This window comes from Piliocolobus tephrosceles, chromosome 4 (genome assembly GCF_002776525.5).
Source record: "Piliocolobus tephrosceles isolate RC106 chromosome 4, ASM277652v3, whole genome shotgun sequence".
In the NCBI taxonomy this organism is placed as follows: Eukaryota; Metazoa; Chordata; class Mammalia; order Primates; family Cercopithecidae; genus Piliocolobus; species Piliocolobus tephrosceles.
This window is the reverse complement of record NC_045437.1, coordinates 178282823-178310800: the sequence shown is the minus strand read 5'-3', so window position 1 is coordinate 178310800 and position 27978 is coordinate 178282823. Positions and strand designations below refer to the sequence as shown.

The 27978-nt window shown below is 38.0% G+C and overlaps 1 protein-coding gene across 2 annotated transcripts in view; it reads right to left on the bottom strand.

Moving 5' to 3' along the window:
* LOC111528300 (prefoldin subunit 1) overlaps positions 1-26715 on the bottom strand; it is a 57157-nt gene extending 30442 nt beyond the window's left edge. For both annotated transcript variants that reach the window (XM_023194991.1, XM_023195000.3), the window contains exons 1-3: positions 26645-26715; positions 23865-24031; positions 6497-6581 (exon numbers count right to left, since the gene is read on the bottom strand). In XM_023194991.1, coding sequence (XP_023050759.1) covers positions 6497-6581; positions 23865-24031; positions 26645-26692 — 300 coding nt within the window. In that variant the 5' untranslated portion in view covers positions 26693-26715. The remainder of the gene's footprint in view (positions 1-6496; positions 6582-23864; positions 24032-26644) is intronic.
* Between the last annotated feature and the right edge of the window lie 1263 nt (positions 26716-27978).

The window sequence follows — 27978 nt, the reverse complement described above, 5'->3', positions numbered from 1 at the left end:
TCTATCACCTTTATAATGAAAAATTAAATCTACATATATTGTGCGCCTGTTATGAAAATACTTCCCAATTAATCCCATTAAAGTGATGATGGCCTGAAGAACAGTCTAACATAGGGGTATTAAAATGTAAAAAGAGGTAGGGAACAGTGGCTCATGCTTAGCACTTTAGGAGGCTGAAGCAGCTGGATCACCCAGTAGTTCAAGATCAGCCTGGCCAACATGGTGAAACCCAGTCTCTACTAAAAATATAAAAATTAGCCCAGGCACCTGTAATCCCAGCTACTTGGGAGGCTGAGGCAGGGGAATCACTTAAACCTGGGACACGGAGATTGCAGTGAGCCGAGATTGCAGTGAGCCGAGATCGCGATACCGCACTCCAGCCTGGGTAACAGAGCAAGACTTCGTCTCAAAAAAAAAAAAAAAAAGTAAAAGGAAGTTATTTTTTTCTTTATTCTTTGTACAATCCATAGGTTCAACAAAGAAGTTCTAAGGAAAAAAAGACAGTAACACTATCTTCCCACCATTAAGACAGTGCTTGTGATTACTCTGCTAATAAGAAATATGCTTCCCTATCAAGATTAACATGAGGGCAAGTAGGACCTCCACCCCTGCCTATAAGAGACAAGGGCCAGCAGATGAGGCCACTTGGCTGGCTGATGACATAGGGCACAGCATGACAAAGCTATAAAAAGCTACACAAATTCTAGGTAAGCTTTGCACTCATAAAGACCAGAAAAATGAAATCAGGAGAGGGCAAGTATAAAGAAACAGAAAGAACAAAGCTGGGTAAAAGGGAACCTAGCAAATACTAATGAAAATGGGCTATCAGATTAGAGAACCTGAATCAGACCAGCACCTATGTCATGGAAAACGTTTGGTCCTCCTGCCATCTACACAAACTGTGGGTAGAGGGTGGGGAAGCATACTCAGTGGGCCAAATCAGTAAAACAAGTTAATAGCTTTGATCAAAAACTGGAACTCTGACCCCAACCAACATGAACCTTACTCTTTCAGAGAAGAAAACACGGTAAATAGAAATAGCCTGGCCTTTGTCTACAGAGTTGGGTATAAAATGTGCCTCCCCAACTTAATTCAGGGTATCTCAGGAGAGAAACTGATGATGATGATGACAACGACGATAATTAAAGAGGATTAAAATGAAGTAGATTAGACTGGCAAGAAACACTAGGTCTAGAAGAAGAGACTGCAGATTTTGAATGAGGAGAACACCAAGGACTTGGGGAAAATCATTGAGAGCTCTAAATCTGTATCAAGCTTCCAAAGTAATAGGAAACCATATTTATGATTTACTCAACTTGTGAGAGTTCATATTTCCAAATCTCTACAATGTGCTAAGAAACTAACAGAGTAAACAGAGAACACAAGAAAGAAGCACCTAACTTAAGACTGAGGAATCAGAAAATGCTTCTCAGGAGAAGTAACTCTATACTAAGATCTGAAGGATTAGTAGATGGAGTTGATAAAGGCAGAAGGAGGAAGTTCCCAAGTAAAGATAACTACTTTTCAAAGATCTAGTAGAATGAAAAAAGAGTAAGCTCCAAAGACTGAGAGTATTGGCCGAGCGCTGTGGCTCATGCCTCTAATCCTAGCACTCTGCAAGGCAGAGGTGGGTGGAACACCTGAGGTCAGGAGTTCAAGACCAGTCTGGCCAACATGTGAAATCCTGTCTCTACTAAAAATACAAAAATTAGCTGGGCATGGTAGCACACACCTGTAATCCCAGCTACTCAGGGGCCTAAGGCAGGAGAATTGTTCCAACCCAGGAGGCAGAGGTTGCTGTGAGGCAAGATAGCACCACTGCACTCCCACCTGCACGACAGAGTAAGACACTGTCTCAAAAAAAAAAAAAAAAAAAAAAGAAAGAAAGACTGAGAAGAATGGTTTTGCATGGCTAAATCATACAGTGTAAGAGAAGGCAGAAGAAAAGAGAGGGATGAGAGAAATAAACAGAAATCATATCTTTAAAGGCCTTCACGGTATGTCAAAAAGTTTGAACTGGTTGGGTGGAATGGATCACTCACACCTATAATCCTAGCACTTTGGGAGGCCGAGGCGGGTGGATCACCCAAGGTCAGGAGTTCAAGACCAGACTGGCCAAAATGTTGAAACCTTGTCTCTACTAAAAATACAAAAAAATTAGCTGGTTATGGTGGCACATGCCTGTAGTCCCAGCTACTCAGGAGGCTGAGGCAGGAGAATCACTTGTACCCAAGATGGAGGTTGTAGTGAGCCAAGATCGTGCCATTGCATTCCAGCCCGAGCAACAAGAGCAAAACTCCATCTCAAAAAAATAGTTTGAACTTAACCCTAAGAACAACAATTGGTTTTACATGAGAGTAATATGACCAGATTTAACATTTTAGAAAGGTCATTCTAACTTAAATACGCTAAAAGAACTGAATGAGAGAAAGCTGGACATGCTAAAATCAGTTAATATCCTACTGTAGATGGTGGTAGCAGCCAGTTTAAAGGTGGGAAAAAATTCCAAAAGGAAATACCATTAATAAACAAAATAAGAAAGAAGTAATCTTCAGAAATACAAATTTTCCAGAATTTATTTTAAAAAAAACACTAATCCTCAGACTCAGGAAACCCAACAAATTCTGAGTAAGATAAAGAAAAAAATATTAGCCACGCGTGGTGGCGTGCCTGTGGTCTCAGCTACTTGGAAGGCTGAGGTGGGAGGATTGCTTAAGCCTGGGAGGTGGAGGCTGCAGTGAGCTGAGATCACCCAACTGCAAGCCAACCTGAGTGACAGAGTGAGACCCATCTCAAATTTTTAAAAAATACATTAAAATAAAAAGGAATAAATTGACACCTAAACACATCCCAGAGAAACTACAAAGCATGAAAGACATAGACAAGTAAAAACAGGTAGAGAGAAAAGACAAATTAACAACAATTAGACTAACAGATGACTTCTTAACAGCAACAGTGGAAGCCACAAGTCAGTAGAATGGTTATCTTTAAAAGAGCTGAGAGGTCGGGTGCTGTGGCTCACATCTGTAATCCCAGCACTTTGGGAGGCTGAGGTGGGTGGATCACGAGGTCAGGAGTTCAAGACCAGCCTGGCCAACATGGTGAAACCCTGTCTCTACTAAAAATACAAAAAGTAGCCAGGCATGGTGGCTGTAATCCCAGCTACTCGGGAGGCTGATGCAGGAGAATCGCTTGAACCCAGAAGGCAGAGGCTGCATTGAGCCAAGATCATGCCACTGCACTCCACCCTAGACAACAGAGCAAGACGCCATCTCAAAACAAAAAATAAATGAATATAAAGAGAAGAGCTGAGAAATTCCTAATATAAAACAGAATAAAACACATGCTCCAGTCGGCCGTGGTGACTCACAACTGTAATCCCAGCACTTTGGGAGGCCAAGGTGGGTGGATCACGAGATCAGGATTCGAGACCAGCCTGGCCAACATAGTGAAACTCCGTCTCTACTAAAAATACAAAAATTAGCCAGATGTGGTGGGCCTGTAGTCCCAGGTACTCAGGAGGCTGAGGCAGAAGAATCGCTTGAACCTGGGAGGCAGAGGTTGCGGTGAGCCAAGAAGCACCACTGGACTCCAGCCTAGGCGACAGAATGAGACTCCATCTCAAAAAAAGCAAAAACAACAACAACAACAAAAAAAATAAGCTCCAAACTTTGTATACGGTAATAACAAGCACTTGCCCCCAACACTGTAGTCTCTAAATATCACTGCCCACTAAACTGACAGACTGAGGAGAAACTGATAAACACTGTCATAGAAGATTCATCACATCCCGCAGTAAGCAGATGATATGAATAAGCAGATGATAATTCAGTAAGATACATAGAAAATTTGAACACCACAATTAACAGTGTATATGCGCATGAGTGCATATGTGGGGGTGTGCTGAAGTAATAAAACTATAAAGTTGTGGCAGTGGAAAAGTATAGGATTGTTTCAGGGAAGAGAGGGGAGTATACACTGGGTGATACTGTTAAATGTTAGAAAAGTACTGGAGAATACACTAAATGCTGAAATAAGGCTCATGGTAAGGAGCCTATGATGATGGGAATCAGAAAAAAGAAATTGTGTATAAACTGGATTTACATTACTAAAGTAGAAAGATAAATTGTCAAATGATGGAAAACAGTATATATAGCATAATTCCTCTTTTAAAAAAATGTTGTGTATATGCATGTATGAATGTCTTTATATAAATATAGAAGTTTGGAATGATACAGAAACTGTAGAGGTGACATTTGGATGCACTGAGGGTGGAAAAACAGTAATATTTTCATTGTTTAATCATTTGTTTTATATTTTATTTTCTTTATTTATGGTGTACTTCTATTGCTTTTATAATGTAAATAACATGTAAAATGAAAAATTAAAAAAGAAAAAAGAACTTTCTAAAATATAAAATATTCTACCAGTATTTGAGACACTCAACAAAAGGAAACTTTTAGAAAATAAACTTCTTAATACTCACCAGAACTGAGCAGTACAGTATTGATAAAATCATCACCTGTGGCAATTTCACCTTGATAATTGGGGGTTTGTTTTTTTTTTTTTTTTTTTTTTTTTTGGTTTGTTTTTGTTGTTTTTTTCCCCCTAAAGAGACAAGGTCTTGCTACGTTGCCCAGGCTGCAGTGCCTCAGGCAATCCTCCTGCTTCAGCCTCCCACAGCTGGGACTACAAACATTTGCCACTGTGCCTGCTCTGCTGATTTTTTAATCATAAAAGTTAAAAACAAAAGTTAATATATATTTGTTACAATTTATTATCACAGAAATTATAAGAAAAAAATCAAGGCTGGGAGCGGTGGCTCATGCCTATAATCCCAGCACTTTGGGAGGCTGAGGCAGGCAGATCACCTGAGGTTGGGAGTTTGAGACCAGCCTGACCAACAAGGAGAAACCCTATCTCTACTAAAAATACAAAATTAGCAGGGCGTGGTAGTGCATGCCTGTAATCCCAGCTACTCGGGAGGCTGAGACAGGAGAATCGCTTGAAGCCGGGAGGTGGAGGTTGCGGTGAGCCATCACACCACTGCACTTCAGCCTGCGCAACAAGAGTGAAACTCCATCTCAAAAAAAAAAAAGAAAGAAAGAAAGAAAAAGAAAAAATCATTTACCCCTACGTCCCATCTAATTTCTTTAGGGGAAACAGTATTAACAATTTAATATATATCCTTACATATCATCTTCAATATTCATACACAAATGTTTGTTTTCATAAAGAGAATTGTATACACATTACCTCACTACTTATTTCATTAGGACAATTTTAAATATATTTACCAACAGTTGCAAAAATGCATTTTGTTTTATCTACATGAAATGATTTTGTTTGGGTTTTTAATTGTTTCTTATGAGTAAAAACACAAGATATCAAATTGAACCTCTTAAAACAGTTAAGCTGATTAAAATGTTAAAATAGGACACAACAATAACCTGGTTATCACAGGCTGTTTTTCCTTTACTTAGTTTTTTTGCTTTTTTGTCTTGTTTTTACAATATACTTTTCTAAGCTACAAATCTATTACCAAGTTTGTTTCAACTATCAGTAGTCAAAAATAAGCCTAAGTAATCTAAGATACTACATACTCCCAGGCCAGGCCAATTCAGTGAACCTAAGAAATCCTTGTTGTAGGTTGTAGCTCCCAAATTCAGCAGAGATGAGTTAGATTCTGATCCTCTGCCTCAAACAGTACTCACAGAAATTAGATGAAATGACCTATGAAGTCAATGTATCCACCCACATGTTGGGAAATCTTGGTCCGTAAGAAGTAATAACCAGCTTTTTGTCCAGTCTAACTTTTACTATACACAGGATGGGCCTTTCACCAAAGCCCAAGAAGAATATCTTACTAAAGGTCTTAATGTATAAATAAACTATAATAATAACAATAATAAAGTAGTATTTCCAAAGATTTGCTTACTGTTACCTATCATCTTTTTCCCTAGCTAAAAAGAAAAAATTGTTCTCATTGGAGCACTATCTTTCAGATAGCTAATTGGTTACAGCTTGCTACTTTGTCCTTATATAGAACCTAATTTAGGTTAAAGGAATTACAACGTGTAAAAAAGACCCTATACCAAGATCCTCTAAAATTTATCATTATTACCCACTCTCCTGCCTATCCACCACAATCCAATACATATGTGTTGTTTAAATATACATCACATTTTGTTTATGGTTTTTTTTTTTTTTTTTAAAGAATAAACACATTCAAGGGCAATGAACAAAATACATTCAGGTTAAAACCATCTCATCAAAATTCTCTACAGTTCCAAAGAAGAGACTATTCTTTTTCTTGTTTTGGTCTTATACACGCTATGAATATGAATATGACAGCTTCACGGCTCCAACGTAATTATAAAAAATAAAAATAGTATGACATTACTTTGGCAGGCAGGCATACATTTTCATTTAATATGACACAATAACATTACTACTTTCTCCCAAAAGTTAACTCCTATTGCCAATAAAAACTTACTTCTAGTTCTTTAATTTTTTCTTCTGCTATTTTCTGCTTCTCTAACAGCTGATTGTGAATTGCTTCCTTGGACTGAAGAATAAACCTATGAAACACAAGAATGTTGAAAATTAAGCCACATGACTATTGTATTCATCGAGATCAATAGCTACATACCACAAATATTGACCTGAACAAACTAAAAGGACAAATGCATATTAACATAATATGTCAAGCTCAGGAAACCACCACAAGTTTAAACCTTCCTGGCTGAGTAGGAATAAAGGCTTAAAAGTAGATTCTGCTTTCTTATTTAATATAGGAATCAGGCAGGGAACAGGGGTGCGGGCCTACAGTCCCAGATACTCAGGAGGCTGAGGTAGGAGGATTGTTTGAGCCCAGGTGTCTGAGGCTAGTCTGGGCAACATAGCAAGACCCTGTCTCATTAAAATAAAAAAGGGGTGGGGGTGGCGGGAGTTGGGCACAGTAGCTCACACCTGTAATCCCAGCACTTTGAGAGGCCGAGGCAGGAGGATTGCCTGAGCCTGGGAATTCAAGACCAGTCCAGGCAACATGATGAGACCCCATCTCTACAAAAAATAAATTTAAAATATTAGCCGGGCATAGTGGCACACGCCTGTAGTCCCAGCTACTCGGGAGGCTGAGGTGAGAGGATCAGTTGAGACTGGGATGTCAAGGCCGCAGCGAGCCATGATTGTGCTACTGCACTCCAGCTTGGGTAGCAGAGCAAGATCCTGTCTTAAAAACATAAAAAAAAAAAAAAGAAAGAAAGAAAGAAAAGAAAAGAAAATCAGGCTTCAAGTAGATTCATATGTAAAAGAAAAAATAATAAAGGAATAAAAATATATCATAGGCCAAAGAAAAGTCAACATACAAACAAAAAAAAACCCTATAAGTTTTGTTTTTTCAGTTATCTGTTTCAATTTTTATCTAGATATTTTTTAAACAATATTTGTAAAGTGGAGTGCCCCTCCATCTTTTTTTTTTGTAAAAAAAAAAAAAAAAAAAAAAAAGCAGCAGTAACTCATGACCTTTTAAAGTCACAATCAAGTACTGTTGTTAAGATCAATGCATTAGTGTTTATATGAGTTCCTCAAACAAAAAGCACTGTATAAGCCTTAGTATCTTTTATTATTATTTCCAGAGTGCATAGTACCTCTGAAAAGCTCAAAATGTACAAGTGGAAATTTTCAACTTTTTCCATTTTACTGTCAGGCACATTATTTGCCACTGATGAGAGTGGAAATATGGAGACGTTTTAAAAATTAACACTGAATCTGTTTCATGACTTTATGTTCACAATTCTTGCTGCAGGAAAAGGAAGAACAAACTTTTACGGCCTCAAGTAAGTGAACTGAAATATTTCCCCTCCACTGGAACCAAGGGAAGACCCCAGTTATGCAAATCTCTTTCAGGACTGTCTAAGGAAGCTAAAATAGATTTCAATTTAATATTGCAGTTAATTAAGCAAGACTTTTCTTCTCTTTGCACTAACAGAGTTCAGCAACAAAGAACTAAACATCATCTCTTAACAAAAAGCCAAACGAGGAAACATATCAAGGTAGCAACATGCAGTTTCCTCTGCCAACCCCACAAAAACATCATTGTGCCTAGGTGGGTTCTTATCAAGACAGTCTGTTATTATAGATATAAGACAAGTAAAAACAGACCAAAAAGGGCAATTAGCTATGCCCCAACCCCTGAAAGGAAACTGCCTTTTCCCCTCTTCTTCATAACTAAGCCTTACCACATATATTAATACAATCCGATGAACTTCTTTTACTCCACTAATTATTAAGCTTATATAATGCGGCCAGCCCGGATAATTTTTTGGTTTTTTTTGTTTGTTTGTTTGTTTTTTTGAGACGGAGTCTCACTCTGTCGCCCAGGCTGGAGTGCAGTGGCACGATCTTGGCTTACTGCAAGCTCCGCCTCCCGGGTTCATGCCACTCTCTTGCTTCAGCCTCCCGAATAGCTGGGACTACAAGCGCCCACCACCATGCCTGGCTAATTTTTTCTATTTTTTAGTAGAGACAGGGTTTCACCATGTTAGACAGGATGGTCTCGATCTCCTGACCTCGTGATCTGCCTGCCTTGGTCTCCCAAAGTGCTGGGATTACAAGCGTGAGCCACTGCGCCCAGCCCAGCCCAGATAATTTAACTGATGATCTTAGTCTTCAGTAGTAACTTGATTATTTGTAAAAACCTTACTGTATATTTACAGGAAAGATAGCCCACATTCATGCAAAACAAGGATTAATTCTAGGTCTTTTACTATAGAACCCTTCATGTCTAAAATATTCTTACTGGATCCAAGAGACAGGTGCTATTTCAAATAAGATTATGGTTTACAGAATACTTTTCTCAGAACTAACTCATATTTGTATTTGAAGAGAAGAGTTGTTTTGAACAGTATTAAGTCTCAGTAATGCCGTGTAAAAACTATTCTAAAACAAGGTGCAAGAGTCACCAAATTATGTCATAACATGTGATTTTACTGAGAAAGTCTTTTAGCCATGGCAATAATTTTTTGAGTAAAATATGCATTTTTAAGTAGCACTGATAGCTGGCCAATGAGTACTATTCTCAAAAGGTCATCAGACATCATCTTTATTAGTGTCTGGGAAAATTTCAAAGCTAAGATTAGAGGTCAAGTCATTACTTATGTGGCCTTTAAAAATAAAGTATCTGAACAGATACTAAATCTCTTGAGCAGAAAATAAAATTACTAGAAAGCAAGAACACTCAACAACAAAAACATGTTTTTCCATGACCACATATCCTTTGAGGTAGCTATATTGGACTGTGCCAACTTCAAAGGCCAGAGAGATTCCACCGAAGCTGGCCAACTTACTACTATAAGCCTAAGGACATCTCAGCTACGCAAGTTTTAAACAAGGATGAGTGTTGGGTAAATGCAAATGTCTACCTCAAAGAGTAGTTACACAGTAAAAATTCAAACACAAAAACTTATGGAAAGTTTGGTTTAGTCCTCAATTTAAAAAATGGCAAAGATATATTGTATGAAGATTGGAAAGGGCTGCAAGAAACATCTGATTTCTGAAAAAAAGTATTTGGAAAACATCTTTCCTATTGTTTAAAGGGGCATTGGATTATCAGATACTATGTGGAGAGAAAGGATTTATCATGATAATATGAGTCTTTTCATAAGCAAGTCTTATGTACACAGTTTCTCAATGCACAGAATCTCATAGTCATTCTGCCTGATTGTTTATGGAAAGCCAAATAGTAAATAAAGAATTCTAGAGTTCAAAATGTACCAATAAGGAAAAATAAACCACAAAGAGGGAAAGTATCCTCTCATGACAAATAATATACAGATAATATGCTTCAAATACTCAGGATTATATAACCTGAATTCGAGTCGATGCTTTGCAAAAGGCCTCTTCTTTGACCTGGAAAGTAATGCCATGTGCCTCTGCAATGACCACTCTCAAGGACTTGTAACCTGCTATTTCACTTCTTCATTTATTTGTAATTATGCCATTTGAAAACATAATTCTGATGGCTTTGGTTTTGATTATTTGAGAAACACCAGACTCCGTTTTCTAAATCGTCCTGCAGTTTGGTACAACTTCCACTTTCTTATAACTCAGTATGAATCAAAACCGTTGTTTACCTGCCCAAAACACAATCCCAGATCAGTTGCACTGCTGCATTTTGGACACACTTTCCAAAGTATGGTCACCTAGACACATGCTATTCAGAAACAACAAAATGCTTATGACAAGTTCACTTTGGGTGGGAAATTTTTAGAGGGTATCTAAAAACGTATCCTAATAGCATTTAGGTTTCAGGGTATCCACAAATTAAGCAGCATAGAAGAGACATAAGAATGAGCCTATCTTGCTTCTTTGCCTAACTCCACAGGTGGGGAAAGTTACTGAATTTTTATGTTGTAATTTTTAGCACGGAAGAAAGTAGAAATAAATTGAATTTTTTCTACTTTAATTTTTGTTTAATTGAATATATTTCTCAGTCACTTCCTTAGTAAGGAAACTTTACGGCACATCCACATTGTGGACTGCTCAGTGAGTTAGAGACTTCTGTTATTGGCATAATGAAGAGCAGATACCCTGAACACTCCTGATTAAAAACAAAGCAAAAAAAAAAATTTTGTTTTTAACATTTTGTTGAACTAACACAAAAGGAAGGATTCCACAAAGGCCCAAAGTGAAGTGAAACTGGGAATTGAGGAATGTAAGACAGCAGTAAATTGGCTTTTACCCTGAGAGTTTATGCTGAATACTGGAGACCTTAAGCATCCACACTGGCACAGAAATAGGATACAAAACAGGAGATAAAACCAAGGGGGCAGCCAGGCATAATGGCATGCACCTGTAGTCCTAGCTACTTAGAAAGCTGAGGTGTGAGGATGGCTTAAGTCCAAGAGTTCAAGTCCAGGACCTGGGCAACATAGCAATGGCCCATCTCTAAAAAATAAATAAATTTTTTTAAAAGAATGACTAATTAAATAAAAAACCAAACTGAAAATAATAAAAAAAAAACAGTATTTTTATTGACATGTAAAGATGTCAATAAAGTAAGCAAAAACTCACATTTAAAAAATTAGCATGTTGGCCAGGTGTGGCGGCTCACAGCTGTAATACCTGCACTTTAGGAGGCTGAGGTAGGTGGGTCACTTGAGGTCAGGAGTTCGAGACCAGCCTGGCCTACATGGTGAAACCCCATCTCTACTAAAAATACAAAAAAATTAGCTGGTGTGGTGGCAGGTGCCTGTAATCCCAGCTACTCAGGAGGCTGAGGCAGGAGAATCACTTGAACCCAGGAGGCGGAGGTTGCAGTGTGCCAAGAACGTACCATTGCACTCCAGCCTAGGAGACAGAGTGAGACTCTTGTCTCAAAACAAAACAAAAAAAAAAATCAACATGTCATTCCATTTGCAAGATGAAAAAATAAGTAAAATAAAAAAGGATTTACACAAAGATAAAATGGGACTGGAAAAGAAAGAGATAGCTTTTTTAAAATTCATCGCTTGAAAAATGTTTCCTCTTGAATCCTCAATTTTTTTTTTTTTGGGGGGGGGGGAGACAGTCTTGCTCTGTTGCCCAGGCTGGAGTGCAGTGATGCCACCTCAGCTCACTGCAAACTCCACCTCCAGGGTTCAAGTAATTCCCGTGCCTCAACCTCTGGAGTAGCTAGTATTATGGGTGCCTGCCACCACACCCAGTTAATTTTTGTTATTTCAGCAGTGATAGGATTTTACCACGTTGTCCAGGCTAGTCTCGAACTGCTGACCTCAGGCGATCCAACCACCTTGGCCTCCCAAAGAGTTGGGATTATAGGAGTGAGCCACCATGCCCGGCCAATGTTTTCTAAGTATGTAAAAAATTACCAAGTACAAAAATAAGACCTAATCAGGTTAAATACCTTGCCCAGCTTGTATGTATTAGATTAGAATACTTAGTCTTTCTTGTACCATACTATAATGGCTCTAATGTAAGTTATTATAAATATGTGTATATGTGAATACATGTATACAAATAATCCAATCAACCTTGGATTAACTAGTTGGTTAAATTTGTTTCTCACAGGAGATACAGGCAAACAATTCTGAAATTGCTTTATATGTGTACTGGGATAAATAAATAAGTAAATGGACAATGGACCATAGGAGCCAGGTTTCTCATGTTAGAGAGAAGTTACAAATAAGCAAGAAAGGAAGGCTAAAATGAACACTGCGATATCGAAAAGAGTCGGAGATATCCATATAAACTCATATTCAGCTTAGTATGTGTACAGTGATGAATAGACACAGAAACAAATGTAGATATGTGCATACACATGAATCAGTAGCATATATACACATATTATCTATTGCTAGTCACCAGAGGGCCTAGAAACAGTAACACCTCAGTAGTAACAAATAAACCCAATGACCAGATATAGCTTTCTAAATAATCATTACACATTAAAAGGAATCAGGAACCACAGCTTCTTGGAGAAACGACTCCAAGGGCTCAGCAGGGAAAATACAAGATGAACCTGGAGCTTACTGCAATATGAGAAGGTCAGGAAGTACTGTAAAAACAAAAAGCTAAAGAAAAGACAAGCCACAGATGGAAGAAAATATTTGCAAAACACGTATCTGATAAAGGACTTGCATCTAAATTATGCAAAGAACTCTTAAAATTCAACAATAAGAAAACAAACGATCATATTTAAAACAGGCAAAAGATCTGACAGACATCTCACCAAAGATAACACAGATGGCAAATAAGCATGTGAAAAGATATTCAACATCATATGTTATTAGGGAACTATAAACTAAAATTATGAGATACTGCCACACACCTAGTATAATGGATAAAATCCAAAACACTGAGAACACCGTATGCTGGTGAAGCTGTGAAGCAACAGAAACTCTCATTCGCTGATGGTGGGAATGCAAAAATGGTACAGCCCACTTTGGAAGATAGTTTGGCAGCTTCTTACAAAGCTTAACAGATGATCAATCAAATGCACTCCATTATCCAAATGACTTGAAAACTTCTATGCACATGTGCAAATGTTTACAGCTGCTTTATTTGTAACTGCCAAAACTTGGAACCAACCAAAATATTCTTCAATAAGTGAACGGATAAACTGTCAGTACATCCATACAATAGAAAATTATTCAACAACAAAATGAAATGAGGTATCAAGCTACAAAGACACAGAGGAGCCTTAAATGCATATTGCTAAGTCAAAGAAACCAGTATAGTATGAAAGGCTATATACTGCATCATTCCAACGATACGAGATTTCGGAAAAAGCAAAACTATATATAGAAACAGTAAAAAGGTCAGTGGTCACCAGGGAAGAGAGTGCGGAAGGAAGGGGAAGAAGGAAGAACAGGTAGAGCAGAAGGGATTTGGAGGACAGTGAAACTATACTGTATAATAACACAAAGAGTGACCCCTAATGTAAACTATGGATCTTAGTTAACAATAATTTATCAATATTTTTTCATCAATTGTAACAAATGTACCACACTAATGCCAGATGTTAATAAGAGAAGAAACAGCATGGGAGAGAGTGAAAAGGGAGTGACAGCCCGCTGCTCTTTCTGCTCAATTTTTCTGTAACCTAAAACCACTCTAAAAAAACAAAGTTGCTGGCCGTGCATGGTGGCTCACACCTGTAATCCCAGCACTTGGGGAGGCCAAGGTGGGGGAGATCACTTGAGGTCAGTAGTTCGAGACCAGCCTGGACAACATGGCAAACGCTTCAAGTTTGACTTGTAAATAGGATGGTCATGAAAGGCCTCATTCCCTTTTTAGAAACGACCTGAAGGAAGAGAAAGGGTAAGCCATGGAGACACCTGGAAGAAGACTTCAGGCAGAGAAACTGGCAAGTGCAAAAGACTTTGTATTTTTCACTGATGAAATGGGAGGCCATTTGACTACAGTGATCTTCACTTACATTTTAAAAGGATTACTCTGGCTGATCAGTTGAAAACAGCCAAGGGTTAAGGACAGAAGCAAGGAGCCTAGTTAGGAAGCAATTGCCATAAACCAATGGTAAATTAGACCAGGGTGGTGGTAAGTAGAAGTCTTCAGATTCTGAACAAAATTTAAAGATAGAGTCAATAGTATTTGATAATGAGCTAAATATAAGATTGAAAGAGAGGGGCCAAGGGTGACTCCAAGATTTGGAAAAACTTGAAGCGTGGAAAACCCACTTAGTAATACTGAGAGAGGAGATGGTTTGTTTGTAAACAGCAAAAATTTTATTTTGGCCAAGTTAATTCTGAGATGCCTATTAGACCATCACATGAAGATGTAAAGTAGGCAGCTGAATATACAAGTCTGGAGTTCAGAGAAGGGGTCTAAGTTAAAGATTAAAAATCTGGGAGTTGTCAGTACATAAAAATGCATTTAGAGGCCGGGCACGGTGGCTCAAGCCTGTAATTCCAGCACTTTGGGAGGCCGAGACGGGTGGATCACGAGGTCAGGAGATCGAGATCATCCTGGCTAACATGGTGAAACCCCGTCTCTACTAAAAAAATACAAAAAACTAGCCAGGCACAGTGGTGGGCGCCTGTAGTCCCAGCTACTTGGGAGGTTGAGGCAGGAGAACGGCGTAAACCCGGGAGGCAGAGCTTGCAGTGAGCTGAGATCTGGCCACTGCACTCCAGCCTGGGCGACAGAGCGAGACTCCATCCCAAAAAAAAAAAAAAAAAAAAATGCATTTAGAGACACTCCTGGATGAGATTATTAAGAGACTGAGTACATATAGACAAAAAAAGAAAAAAGAAAAAAAATCCAAGGGATAAGTCCAAAGTCAATTTAATACTTACAGATGCAAAAGAAATGAAGATAGTAAAGGAGGCTGAGAAGGAATGGACAGTGAGGTAGCAGGAATACCAAGAAGTGGTATCCTGCAAGCCAAGGTAAGAAAGTGCTTCAAGGAAGAAAGATCAACAGGACCAAATGCTACTGATAGGTCGAATAAGATAAGGACTGAGAACTCACTGGAATTACTGGAGAATCATTGTCCCTTCCAGAACCCAATCCCATATAAGCATTCCTTGTTCCAGTAGAGTAACACACACTGCTATGTTCAATTTTTACTAATTAAAAATTACTGCCTATTTTTAAATCAAAACTATTGAAGCAGCAGTATGTTAATCTATTTTAAACATGATGTTTATTTCAGGTTACTATTTGGTATTCTAAGTATTCCGGTAAGTAAGCACCTCTGATGTTTACTACTTTTACTCTGGCTTCATCAAACCCCAAACATTTCCACATATAGGCAGTGAGTTATTCCACAATTTTTTCCAAGATATGATCTTTATTTTACTAGTAAGTTAAAATATAGCAATAGATAAAATATTTTAAAATTACTATCCAATAAGTATTAGAGGACAGATAGAGAGCAGAGTACTCCTGGTACAAAAGCAGAATGTCATAGAGAAATATAAATATACTTGGGCACAAATCTCAAAGTCTCAGTCAGACACACACATACAGGATGCATATTGTGATCCAAATCTTTTTACTCTGAGCCAGTGTAAAGGTTGGGCTTAGGGCAGTCATGCTCTTATCTATTTAAAGATACATTTTTGATACTAGGCTCCTGTTGCTGTACAAATTTTGGTTTCAGAATATTTCAAGTCCTCTTCAAAGCAAAAAGGATAGTGGCCTCCAAGTAATCTAGTTCATTTCAAGACAACTGATCTACTGCAAAACAAGAGTTGGTAATAAGAGTTCCTGGCCAGGACAATGAAATAACATTCTCCCAGACAGGTCTATTTGAACTTAAATTATATAAATAAAATAAGCATACACTCTTCACAAAAGCATGGGCACTAATAGTACGTGTAACACACTAGTAATCCTAATTATTTCACGAGAGTAAAGGATATTTGCAGTTAACAGCAATTCCTGATATTAGAAATAAAAAAGAATGACAAAAGGCATTACCAAGTATGTGTTCGTATATATGAACTGATTCACCTTCCAAGTCAGTATTTTTCTGAGCTCCTTCTTGGATATTTCATTGAGTAGATTACGTTCCTTGACATCAACATTTCAGTTCTCTCTCTCAGATTAGATAGTAAGTTATTCCTAACTTTGCACTATGAGATAAGTGGCAGCTAAAATCAGAAGATTCTTGTTACGGCTTAAAATTGACTGTTTTCGGAGAAATTCAGCTAATTAAGTCAGTTACAGCACATAATTCCTCAGTGACAAAGTAACAGTTCAAGACTGCTGCTACCTTAATTTTTTTACATAGGAACAGGAAGCAAATGGTACTTTTCACCTTTCGCTCAGTTGCTTATCATCGACTGGAAAACACTGTAGTATCCTGAAAATGACCACTTTTCATACAACAAAGGTTGATTTTGTTTAATCCTTTGTCAGTTAAAAAAAAAAAAAAAGCCAGGTCTTTTGATGTCAGGAAATGCAGAAGCAAGCAAAGTCCACCAAGTTGCTAAATGAATCAATTACATTTATGTTTTTAAAACAGGTCCAAAGCCTAAAATAAGTAACCCCATAACAAGTTTATTTTAGTATGTTTGTACTCTCCAAGATAACAGACTTCTTTTCCCTTTTTTAACAATAGACATCTAATTAACATAACATTTTCAAAATTAATTTCCTGTGTTTTGGTGAGAATCTTTAGACTCTGGGGCATATGGGAGGGGAAGCAGGGAAAGAATTATTAAAAAGTACTCATCTGCAGAAGAAACAGGACTATGTAATTCTTACGCAAATGTTTGTTAACTCCCTCTGGCACAAAAACAGTGACGTTATTCTAGACAGCAGTAGAGCAGAGTTATAATGAACATCAAGTTTTTAAATCACTGACAACTTAAGGAAATTAAGAATATTACTTAAAAATGAACATCAAGCTTTTAAATCACTGACAAGTTAAGGAAATTAATAATATTACTTTAAAATCTCCTCTCCCCAGAGTACTAAATCTGTATAAGAGGAGAGTGTGCCCATCTGGGGTTATATACATATTCAACATCAACAAAACTGAAGTCATTTTTCCCTGCACAACAGGAAAAGTTGTTGTTGTTTTCCCTTAGAACTCTGGGCAATGAAAGCCATGACTTTAAATGGCTCTGTATAAAAACACAAGAAGGGTGGGTCATGTTCTATTAGTAAAAGCAGCTGAACACCAAGAACTTCTCTTCCTTTAAGTAAAATCTAAAAAAAATTTTTTAATCTAAAAAATAATCTCATCTTACTTTTGACAACTATCTTTGCTTCACTTTCTCTAAAATACAGATTAATACCTTTAAAGAGGGTATGAAAGGAATTTATAAATTTGCATTTGCAATGTGACTCTCACACCAAAAGTAATCTTACACATTATTTTTTTCCCTGTAGTATGCACTAAATAAAATATCCAAACTTGATTCTGCTGAGAGCAACAATATAAACTATTTTTACTATAGTATCAACAGTATTTATCAACAATATCAATAATATTTACTATACTAAGATTTGTAAAATTTCATTTCCTAATCTCTTAGTAATAAAATATAGTATGACCATTTCTTCAGTTTTAAAATTACCTCAGATTGACTGGAAGACCAATTCTACAGCTACATGAAATTGTAAAAGGGTTGCAAAACTTGAAGCAGCATGAGCATACCCCTTTCTATTAATATTTAACATAACTAAGGGAAGCTGCAAATATTTCATCCCACCTTTACTAAATGCCACAATTCAAATTATAGGTCAACACCCAAAGTAACAAGTACAATCACAACAAAACCAACATAACATTTTAAACAAAGGGCAGTTCAGCCAAGCTGTCATAAAGAGTTCAGATTTCTACAACCTAAACAACTGAAAAACTGCTTAACTATTCAGATTTTTTTTTAATTTGTTACCTATCAGGAATACACCTACTGTTTCACTTTCTACTCATGCCACATGTATCTTAAGTTCTACATTTCTGGATCTTTCTACCATTAGAGATCAACCATTAAATTACTTCAACAAGTAGAAATAGTAACACCGCTCCCAAACAGAAATTTTTGCATTGCTAGACACTTATCTAGTTGGCAGATTTATACCATTGTTCATTCTTAGTTCCTTAAATGTAAAAAATACCCACAGAATGGTAGCATACCTCTAAATTAGTTTAAATATGGTACAAAGTTATTTTTAGTTAGGTTCAAGTTTTAAAAAGGTACTAATTGTTCTTTTTAAAGGCTAATCTACTCAAGTTCCTCTTATATCAAAAAAAAGTTAATTTGTCTCTTTTGGAAAAAAGAAATGTTATTTATGTAATGCTGAAGCAAAAAGGATGTTCAAATAATAGATCTGACATCAAATCAGGGTTAGGATCATACTTATTGTTCATAAAAATAAGTTTGACATTTATTCTAATGATGGTCCTTTCAAACACTAGTATGGTCAAATGTCATTTATGTGCACTTTCAAATGTAATTCTTATTTTTAAAATACTCCTATCCTCTACCATGCAAGGCAGAAAAGGAAGAAAACCCCCACACAAGCAATTATAAACATTTTTATCCATGAAAAATATATACAAGAAATATTCACATAACATTTGAGATTTGTCTATTCCCTCCTTGCATGCTAGAAAGATGCAAAGACAAACACTTCCAAATATTCAGACAGATCATTCCCCAGTTGTAACTTTCATCATAGTTCTCAAAGCAGTATGGTGAGGTCAGCTCACAAACAGCTTAAGTAGCAAAACCAGAAATTGGTGGTAGTAGTATCAGGCTACATAACAGCCTCTCTAAAGAATATGAAGTAAGAGAACTAAAATGTGCTGGCAACATGCCAAAAGACTGGATGGAATATAACTTTGAGCAACAAATACTCAGAGCTTACAGTATATAGCAATTCATCATCTCTTATCCTGTAGCTTGACTTTCCTTGTTTTAAACCAAAAATAGCCACATATAAGAGGTATTTAACACTACAAAATGTGTCCATACTTATGAAATGAAAGATATCTGGGCCTGCAATGATTTGTTTACTAAATACATACCCTAAAAAAAACCTCTGACTTACATGCTATGCGAAGATGAGGAAGGTAAAATGGATAAAAATATATTGATATTATTATGCATAAAATAGCCTTTATTCTCTAAGGATTATACTACCCTCAAGCATAATCTTGAAGCTTTCAGTTTTCTGTACTTTCAGTTCTCAGTATCTCTTCAACTGGCTGGTATTTAGAATTAGACAACCTTCTCAATATATTTAATAAAGAATTAATCCTGTCAGATCAGAGGACGTGATTTTGGGCAGATATAATTTTTTTGACCTTAGTCAAAATATGTTACTTTTATAATTTCATCTTACATGGATCATATATTAAAATAGGATAATAAACTCATTCTTAAGTGTCCGCTACTTTCTAAAATACTTTTTTTTCTAAGAAACCAAAAGAAAAAAGTTATTTTAGGCAAGAAAAAAGAATAAGATTCAATTCAAATCAATACACATTTAACAGCTATTTTGTGCCAGACATTATACTGAGAATGAGGAAACAAAGATAATATATATATATGGTCTCCCAGAGCTGACAATCTGGTTGGGAAGACTGACCCATTTAAACACACCTACACACTCAATGTGCTTTACTAGCTATAGGAACAAAAGCCCTGCTATCACCAAGGAAAGAGTGAATGAGTCTGCCCCAGGGGATAGAGAAATCTTCAGAGGCAAAGTAAGAGTGAAGCTATGTTTTGAAGGATGAGAATTTCACAAGTAAAAAAGGAATACTGCCAGCCAAGCACAATGTTATTCTCCAAAGACTGAGCAAAAGCAAAAAAGCACAAAAACATAACATGTGTGAGGAAACCTATGTGGCAAGGGTAGGATAACAATTTCTGGTACATGTGCTACTACTCTTCTACCCTCACTGTGTAACTGACATCACTAATCAATTAAAGCATGTTTAAAACCCATTTGACATCTCAAAATTCTTCTCAACACATAACACAAACCAGTAGAAGGTAGGTCCATAAGATGAAATGTACATGCTATCCTAACTCCGAAAAAAGAAAGTGGTGGGACCTGAGGCAAAGGGTAAATTAAGAACAGATTATGAATAACCATGAATGCAAGGTCAACAAGTTTAGATTTTATCCTGTGAACAACAGAGGATGAACAAAGGATTTTATGAAGAATATTAACATGATTAATTCTGGCAGATAAGTGAAGAATGGATTTGGACAGAATGAAGGCAGGAAGAAAGAACAGTTAAGATGCTATCATAAAAGTCCAGGCAAGAAGCAATGAGACCCGAATTTCAGCAATGGGAAAATCCACCACAGGTTCTAAAAGAAAAATGAAGTTTTGGATTTTATTATCTGTGGTTTTAAAATGAAACTTTGGGAAAAAGTAATATTCTAATCAGAATTCCCAAATAACACTCAAAAAGGAAAAGAAAAAAACAAATTAAGGTAAAGACTAGAATTAAAGAAGTGAATCACAATGATACCCAAAATTACTCAAGACTATAAATTCAGAAATAGATATTTCAGGTTTAGCATCAAGAAAGAGAACATCCTCATGACCAGACTAATACTCAGCAAGTCTTTTCTTCCTCTCAGGGCACTAATACGCTAGCCAAACAACAAACGCTATTCACCTTACATGCCCCTACAATGCAGGGTCAAACTCATACTCCCGGTGAGATGCAGACAGCACAAAAGTCAAATTTAAAACAGAAGTCTGAAATCACATAGAAGCTCAACTTTATTCAAACATTTAAAACTCCACACTTCTTTTAAGAAACATAATTTATATGAAATAAACCTTCTGGAAATAATACCATTCTACCATTTATTAATTCATATCCTAGCCTTTAAACTCTAAAATTCTTTGTATGGAAAACAACCTATCTGTAGCACTTTGGACAATACGTACAAAAAGCAACTCTCCTGACACTTCCACAGAACGTTTAATAAATGAAACTATTCTAATTAAAAATTAAAACTTCACTGTAGCTCAAAGGCCCAAAGGGAGTGAAACGGTTTTTCTATTTTGAAAAAGGAATTCTTCAGCTATTGCAAACGAAGGCTAGTGCAGTGATGTGAAATCCAAGTACAACATTTTAATAAAGCTGGCATTACTGTTTTAAGACCAAAGGATATTCACATTAAGGATAAAATTATCCTGTAGTGAATGCCAACAATGCATTTCATACTACACAGACACATATTCGAGGGTTCTACTTTGTTCTCATCCCAATTCTTTTGTGTCCCAGTAACAAACTCTCAAATTGGGATCCTTATCCTCTTAAGCTAAAATGAAATAAGCTTGGACATGAAATTTACTTGTGCTATATTATTCATTCTGAGAAAGCAAATCAGATGAACAATTTAACATAATCTAATTCTGAACCAAAAAGATATGGATTAGTCAGTGATGAGCAGGGTCTACTTCTCATGATGTCATTCCAAAGCCATTATTAAATTTTGCACATGTTATTCTTTCTTCAAATCAATCACAAAACAAGTCATCCCATGACTGAGGTCAAATTCCATTCTAACTAAAAGATCTCCAAACCTGAAGTAATAATGGTCTACTTACTAAGTAATACTCAAAGACCAAATTCCAGAAAAACCCTCCTGCTGTACCTCCCCAACTTAAAAAAAAAAATCTGTCTTCTCCTTTTAGCTCACTGTAGTGGAATGTGACCTGTACTTAAGGGCTTTTCCATTCCTTCTTTTCTGCTTAAAGAATAGGAAGCAGACCTGTTCTCTTTCACAAGGGTAATATGCTTTTAAAAGGAAAAAAAGTGAAATGTATGAAGTTAATTGTGTATTAATTAGAACAAACAAAAGTAATTTACTAGATTTCTCACATGTGAGTTGTCCTCCTACTAGAACAACGCATGACACTTAGAGTGAGTGTATTTTTTATTTTTTATTTTTTTGAGGCAGAGTTTCACTCTTGTTGCCCAGGCTGGAGTACAATGGCGCAATCTCGGCTCACTGCAACCTCCACCTCCCAGTTTCGAGCGGTTCTCCTGCCTCAGCCTCATGAGTAACTGTGACAGGTGTGCGCCACCACGCCTCGCTAATTTTTGTATTTTTAGTAGAGATGGGGTTTCACCATGTTGGCCAAGCTGGTCTCAAACCCCTAACCTTAGGGGATCCACCCACCTCGGCCTCCCAAAGTGCTGAGATTACAGGCATGAGCCACCACGCCTGGCCAGAATAAGTGTATTTAAATGACAATTGAATCTTTATTTTTATTTTATAACACTGATCAGGTATCGGAAAGATTTACGATTTGTATCACTCCTAACAAATTAAGTAGGGAAGAGGAGGTTAAAACTGCACCTACTTAAATAAATCTTCTTCACATACAATATAACATTGCTATAAACATTTTCCATGATAAATCATTTTTATTACTGAACTTACACACTTAAGTACGTAATCATAGACAGAACAGGAAAGTAAGCACTTAAGAAATGTACTTCAAGGCCAGGGACGGTGGCTCACGCCTGTAATCCCAGCACTTTGGGAGGCCAAGGCGGGCAGATAAAGAGGTCAAGAGATTGAGACCATCCTGGCCAACACGGTAAAACCCCATTTCTACTAAAAATACAAAAATTAGCTGGGTGTGGTGGCACGCGCCTGTAGTCCAAGCTACTCAGGAGGCTGAGGCAGAATTGCTTGAACCCAGGAGGTGGAGGTTGCAGTGAGCCGGGATCACACCACTGCACTCCAGCCTGGCAACAGAGTGAGACTCTATATCAAAAAAAAAAAAAAAAGACTTTGAAGTCTAAAATTAAACACTTTAATTAATGTACCTGAAGTTCAGCTCCTCATTTTAAAAAAAGAAAGCATTTAATTGGACAATCTTCAAAGTTAATTCTAAGATACTTTAACCCGCCGGGCGTGGTGGCTCACACCTGTAATCCAGCACTTCAGGAGGAGGCTGAGGTGGGTGGATCACGAGGTCAGGAGTTGGAGACCATCCTGGCCAATATGGTAAAATCCTGTCTACTAAAAATACAAAAATTAGCCGGATGTGGTGGGGCGCGCCTGTAATCCCAGCTACTCAGGAGGTTGAAGCAAGCGAATCGCTTGAACCCGGGAGACAGGGGTTGCAGTGAGCCAAGATCGGGCCATTGCACTCCAGCCTGGGTGATGTAGCGAGACTCCATCTCAAAAAAAAAAAAAAGATACTTTAAACTGAGTTTTTTTGTTTTGTTTTGTTTGAGACGGAGTCTAGCTCTGTTGCCCAGGCTGGTGTGCAGTGGGCACACCTCCGGGGTTCAAATGACTCTCCTGCTTCAGTCTCCCAAGTAGCTGAGACTATAGGCAAGTACCACCATGCTCCGCTAATCTTTTTATTTGTGGTAGACACAGGGTTTCACCATATTGGCCAAGCTGCCCTCAAGTGATCCACCCACCATGGCCTCCCAAAGTGCCGGGATTACAGGCATGAACTACCACGCCTGGCCTAACCCAAGTTTAAGACGAACACATTCTATTTTTTGTTTTGTTTTTTTTTTTTTTTTGAGATGGAGTCTCGCTCTGTCTCCCGGGCTGGAGTGCAGTGGCCGGGATCTCAGCTCACTGTAAGCTCCGCCTCCCAGGTTTACGCCATTCTCCTGCCTCAGCCTCCGGAGTAGCTGGGACTACAGGCGCCCGCCACCTCGCCCGGCTAGTTTTTTGTATTTTTTAGTAGAGAGGGGGTTTCACAGTGTTAGCCAGGATGGTCTCGATCTCCTGACCTCGTGATCCGCCCGTCTCGGCCTCCCAAAGTGCTGGGATTACAGGCTTGAGCCACCGCGCCCGGTCGAACACATTCTATTTAATTTGGACAAAAGCACTCCCAAAATAACTCCATCAAAGACACATTTTACTTACATTCTTCCTACACCTTCATACATGTTAGTCTCATCTACCAAAGTCATGATCTCTGTGTCTGTAAGATGTGCATGCTTTTTCGTTCTGTTTAGCTGTTCAATCTGTATATCTGCGAGCTTCACCTTCTGTTGAGTGTCAATAACTTTGGCTTGAAGCTCTGTGAAGGCCTAATAAAAACAAGTCCATGATTTAGTAGGTTAAATATTTTACAGGAAAACATTTATGTCAAATCCAAATATATTAAAACAAAACATGCTAGCCAGAGACAAAGTTGTGAAATTTACCAAATATCAGTAAGTCAACATAACTGTAAACGATCAAGTCACCATACTAAATACTGAATTTACAATCATCAATCAGATACAATCAGTGTGAAGTAAAACAAATGCACCATTAAATAATAACCATATTAAGTAGCAAGTATTCAAGGAGTAGTAAAAGAAATAAATGCAATAGTCAAGGATGAAACCCAGAGATTCAAAACAAGAACCATAAAAGTAATAACTCACTACATCTGTATTGCACAATTAGGTTTCAAAGCACTTTCTCACATTAGTTTGAAATATTAATATGGGAATATTAATATAAGAATGAGGAAATATAATAAATATCTAATTTATGCCTCTCAATAATGCCATGAGTTAGCATTGGCAGATTCATCATCCACAATTTACAAATTAAGTAACTAAATGAGTTAAGAGATAAAAGTGGCTTGCACAAGGTTGAACAACTATTAGAGGGAAAGGAAGGTGTATTTAAAGACGTTTCTTCTAACCCCTTACTTCAGCAATCTTTCCATTCCATTGTTTATAGTAATATTCATACTATGAACATTTTTAAGAGGAAGACCAAAAAAGATTTAAAAAATGCAAAGCACTGGCAAAATAATTGCATCAGGCCAAATTTGACCCTTGCGTACACTTACTTAACTGGAAGATAAACAGTTCTTGGATACTCTTGTTGAAGTGCCTGGAATGACTTTCACATGCTCTCAAATTTGTGCCTTAATAATAACATTTGTGACTGCAATGTACAGCAAAGGTTACTACATAATTTTTATTGTGACCTTGTTTTCACCTACTAGTAAGATTTTGAAAGATTTACTTTGGAGAAGGGGAGGGGCCTGAAATGTTCTATTTGTCTCCACCCAAAAAAAGGACCCTGTAACAACATTAGAAGACAAAACCTTTAAAGTTTTTAAATTAATCATTTGTCAAAATTATTCAGTTTAAGTTTGTAATCATTTTCTTAGTTTGCATTCACTGTCCACATTTTTCAAATGTAGCAACAAATTCAAAAGTACCAGGAGGAAAATCCATTCACTAAACTCTGATTTAAATCGGTACTTTTAATTAAAAAAGGGTAAATTTTTAGAATGAACAATTTTGTTTTGAAATGTAAAATTCCAGGTATTATCTGACTGCTCTGTACAGCTTGCTAAGGAAGCTAGTATACCGTTAAAGATGAGCTAGTATACTGTTAAAGATGAGAGAACTCCACCTAAGAGCTAAATTTACAAGATTCAAAACAAGAACAAAAGCAGGACACAAACACATAATATCCTCAGAACCGTAATAAAAGCTTCATTTGTTGGAAGCAACAGCTATTTCGGCTGTCCTATTTCCTTTGCACAAGTTGACCAGAGAGGCAGTCTTAACTAAGATGTTGCTCATCTGAAGAACCCAAAATAGTGGTCAAAAAAGTGTGAGGTAGCCGGGCGCGGTGGCTCACGCCTGTAATCCCAGCACTTTGGGAAGCCGAGGCGGGCAGATCACGAGGTCAGGAGCTCGAGACCATCCTGGCTAACACAGTGAAATGCCGTCTCTACCAAAAATACAAAAAAATTAGCCGGGTGTGGTGGCGGGCGCCTGTAGTCCCAGCTACTCTGGAGGCTGAAGCAGGAGAATGGCATGAACCCGGGAGGCGGAGCTTGCAGGGAGCTGAAATCGCGCCACAGCACTCCAGCCAGGGCGACGAGCGAGACTCCGTCTCAAAAAAAAAAAAAAAAAAAAATGTGTGAGGTGTAAGACAGAGAATACTGGATTCTAGTCCCAACCTCTGACAGACTCTTCTAGCACTGGTTCCTTTTCTAGAAAAGTAGATTTAAAATAGATAAATTCTAGGATCCTTTCCAATCCACCCCACCGCACAAAGCATACTGGTTTGGGGTCATTAGTGGTGTTAGAATGCTGATCATTCTTAGACAGCAAAAATATGAGTAACAACACATTATAAGCAACTGTTTGAGGAAAGCAGGAAACCCAATTCCTTCTGATACCGGTTTTATTTGGAAAACTTTACTGGTTTTGTTGTTTTTTTGACAAGTCCTTCAAAAGAAGGTTTTGTTTTGTTTTGTTTTCTTTTTTTTTTTTTTTTTTTTAAAAGAACTTAAAAAAAAGGGGGGGGGGGGGGGGGGCGGCCAAAATCCTGAAACGAAGGCACCCCCATTTGAAATGCTCTCTTTAGTTCTTACTATGAAAGTGAGTCCCTGAAGCCTCCAAACGCAACGAAATGTCTCTAGAGCTCAGAAAGACTGCACAGGCCCGAGATAGGCCCGCAGACTTACCTCACCCAGACAAACCGGCTCCTGCCCAGCAAGAGCCGCTCGCCCCCCACCCCAGTTTACGGAGACGCAATGTGGCCTTAGGACTCTGGGAAACCATTCCCTAGTCCACTGGACCCTCCTTCCTTATGCAAGGCTCGTGCCTCACTCGATATTCTTGCCTATAGTCCCCTCAGCCTCCAAAGAGAAGGCCTCCGCCTGCCCAAGACCCTTTTACCTTCTTCAACTCAAGATCCACGGGGGCGGCCATGTTGGTGCACTGCATGCGCCTGCGCAATGGGAGTTGGCCTGAAAGAGGGTGGGGGAAGGGCGCGCCTTACTTTGTGCCTCCGTCTTTCTTCTGCGCCTGCGCATGAGTTGGACTAACCGGGCTTCCTACCTTTCTCTGAGAATTGACCCCTGAAATATTTGGGTTTTGGATTCAGTGTCTTCACTATCTGACCGGTCAGGTCTGGCTTGCTCCTCCACATCTTCCAGACATAGCCCAACGCGCAAATTTCCCATGTGGCTTTAAGCAGTTTGCCAGCTAGCTTAGTATATGCTGCTAAACTGGGATGTATGTAGATGAGGTCAAACCCTCATCAGTCGATCAGAGTCCTTCAGCTAGTCACTGTGCTGTCAGGGATCAGTAAGAATAAGTCCAGAACCTCAGGCATGACAGTTTGGGAAAGACTACTGGAAAGTTTGTCTGGAGTGTTCTTTCCAAGACGGACTTATTACTTCCAAAAGTTTCCCAAAGACCTTCTAGGCACAGTGGTTCTCAAGAGAGGCTGAATACGTTTGTTTAAAAAAAAAAAAAAAAAAAGCAGATTCTCTGGGTCTCATCTCAAACTTACTCAGAATCTTTGAGAATGGGGTCTGGAAATTTGCACTTTTGCAAACTATCCCAGTGAGCTAATGGTGCAACTCCTCTGCGGATCACTTTTTTGAGAATCTCTGCCATAAAAGGACCTGGCATTTGAACCAGAAGAATAGATAACATTTGACTTTTGGAAATGGAAAAAAAAAGTTTACCTACTCTAAAAACTGTTATGCTAAGAGAAAGTGCTACATAAACAATTAGGAAATTTATTTAAAAAAAAAAATAGAGAGTGAAAGAAAGAAAAAGAAAGAGAAAGAGAGAGAAACAAAACAAACTGTTAGGGAGATGAAAGGGCAGGGAATTTGGAACCAGCCTGATCCAGATTCAAAGCTTGGTCTACCTTTAGCTTGTGTCTGGTTCCATTTACTAATTGTGTGACTTTGAGCAAGTCACTTGGATATTTTGTGGTTTGGGTTTTTTGTTTTGTTTTTTGGTACGTTTGCTTGTTTGTTTGTTTTTTGAGACAGGATCTTGCTTTGTCACCCAGGCTAGAGTGCAACGGTGCAATCGCCGCTCACTCCAGCCTCTACCTCCCGTGCTCAAGCAATCCTCCCACCTCAGCCTCCCGAGTAGCTGGGACTGCAGGCACACACCACCCACACCCAGCTAGTTTTTGGATTTTTTGTAGAGACAGGTTTTCACCTTGTTGCCCAAGCTGGTCTCAAACTCCTGAGCTCAAACAATCCGCT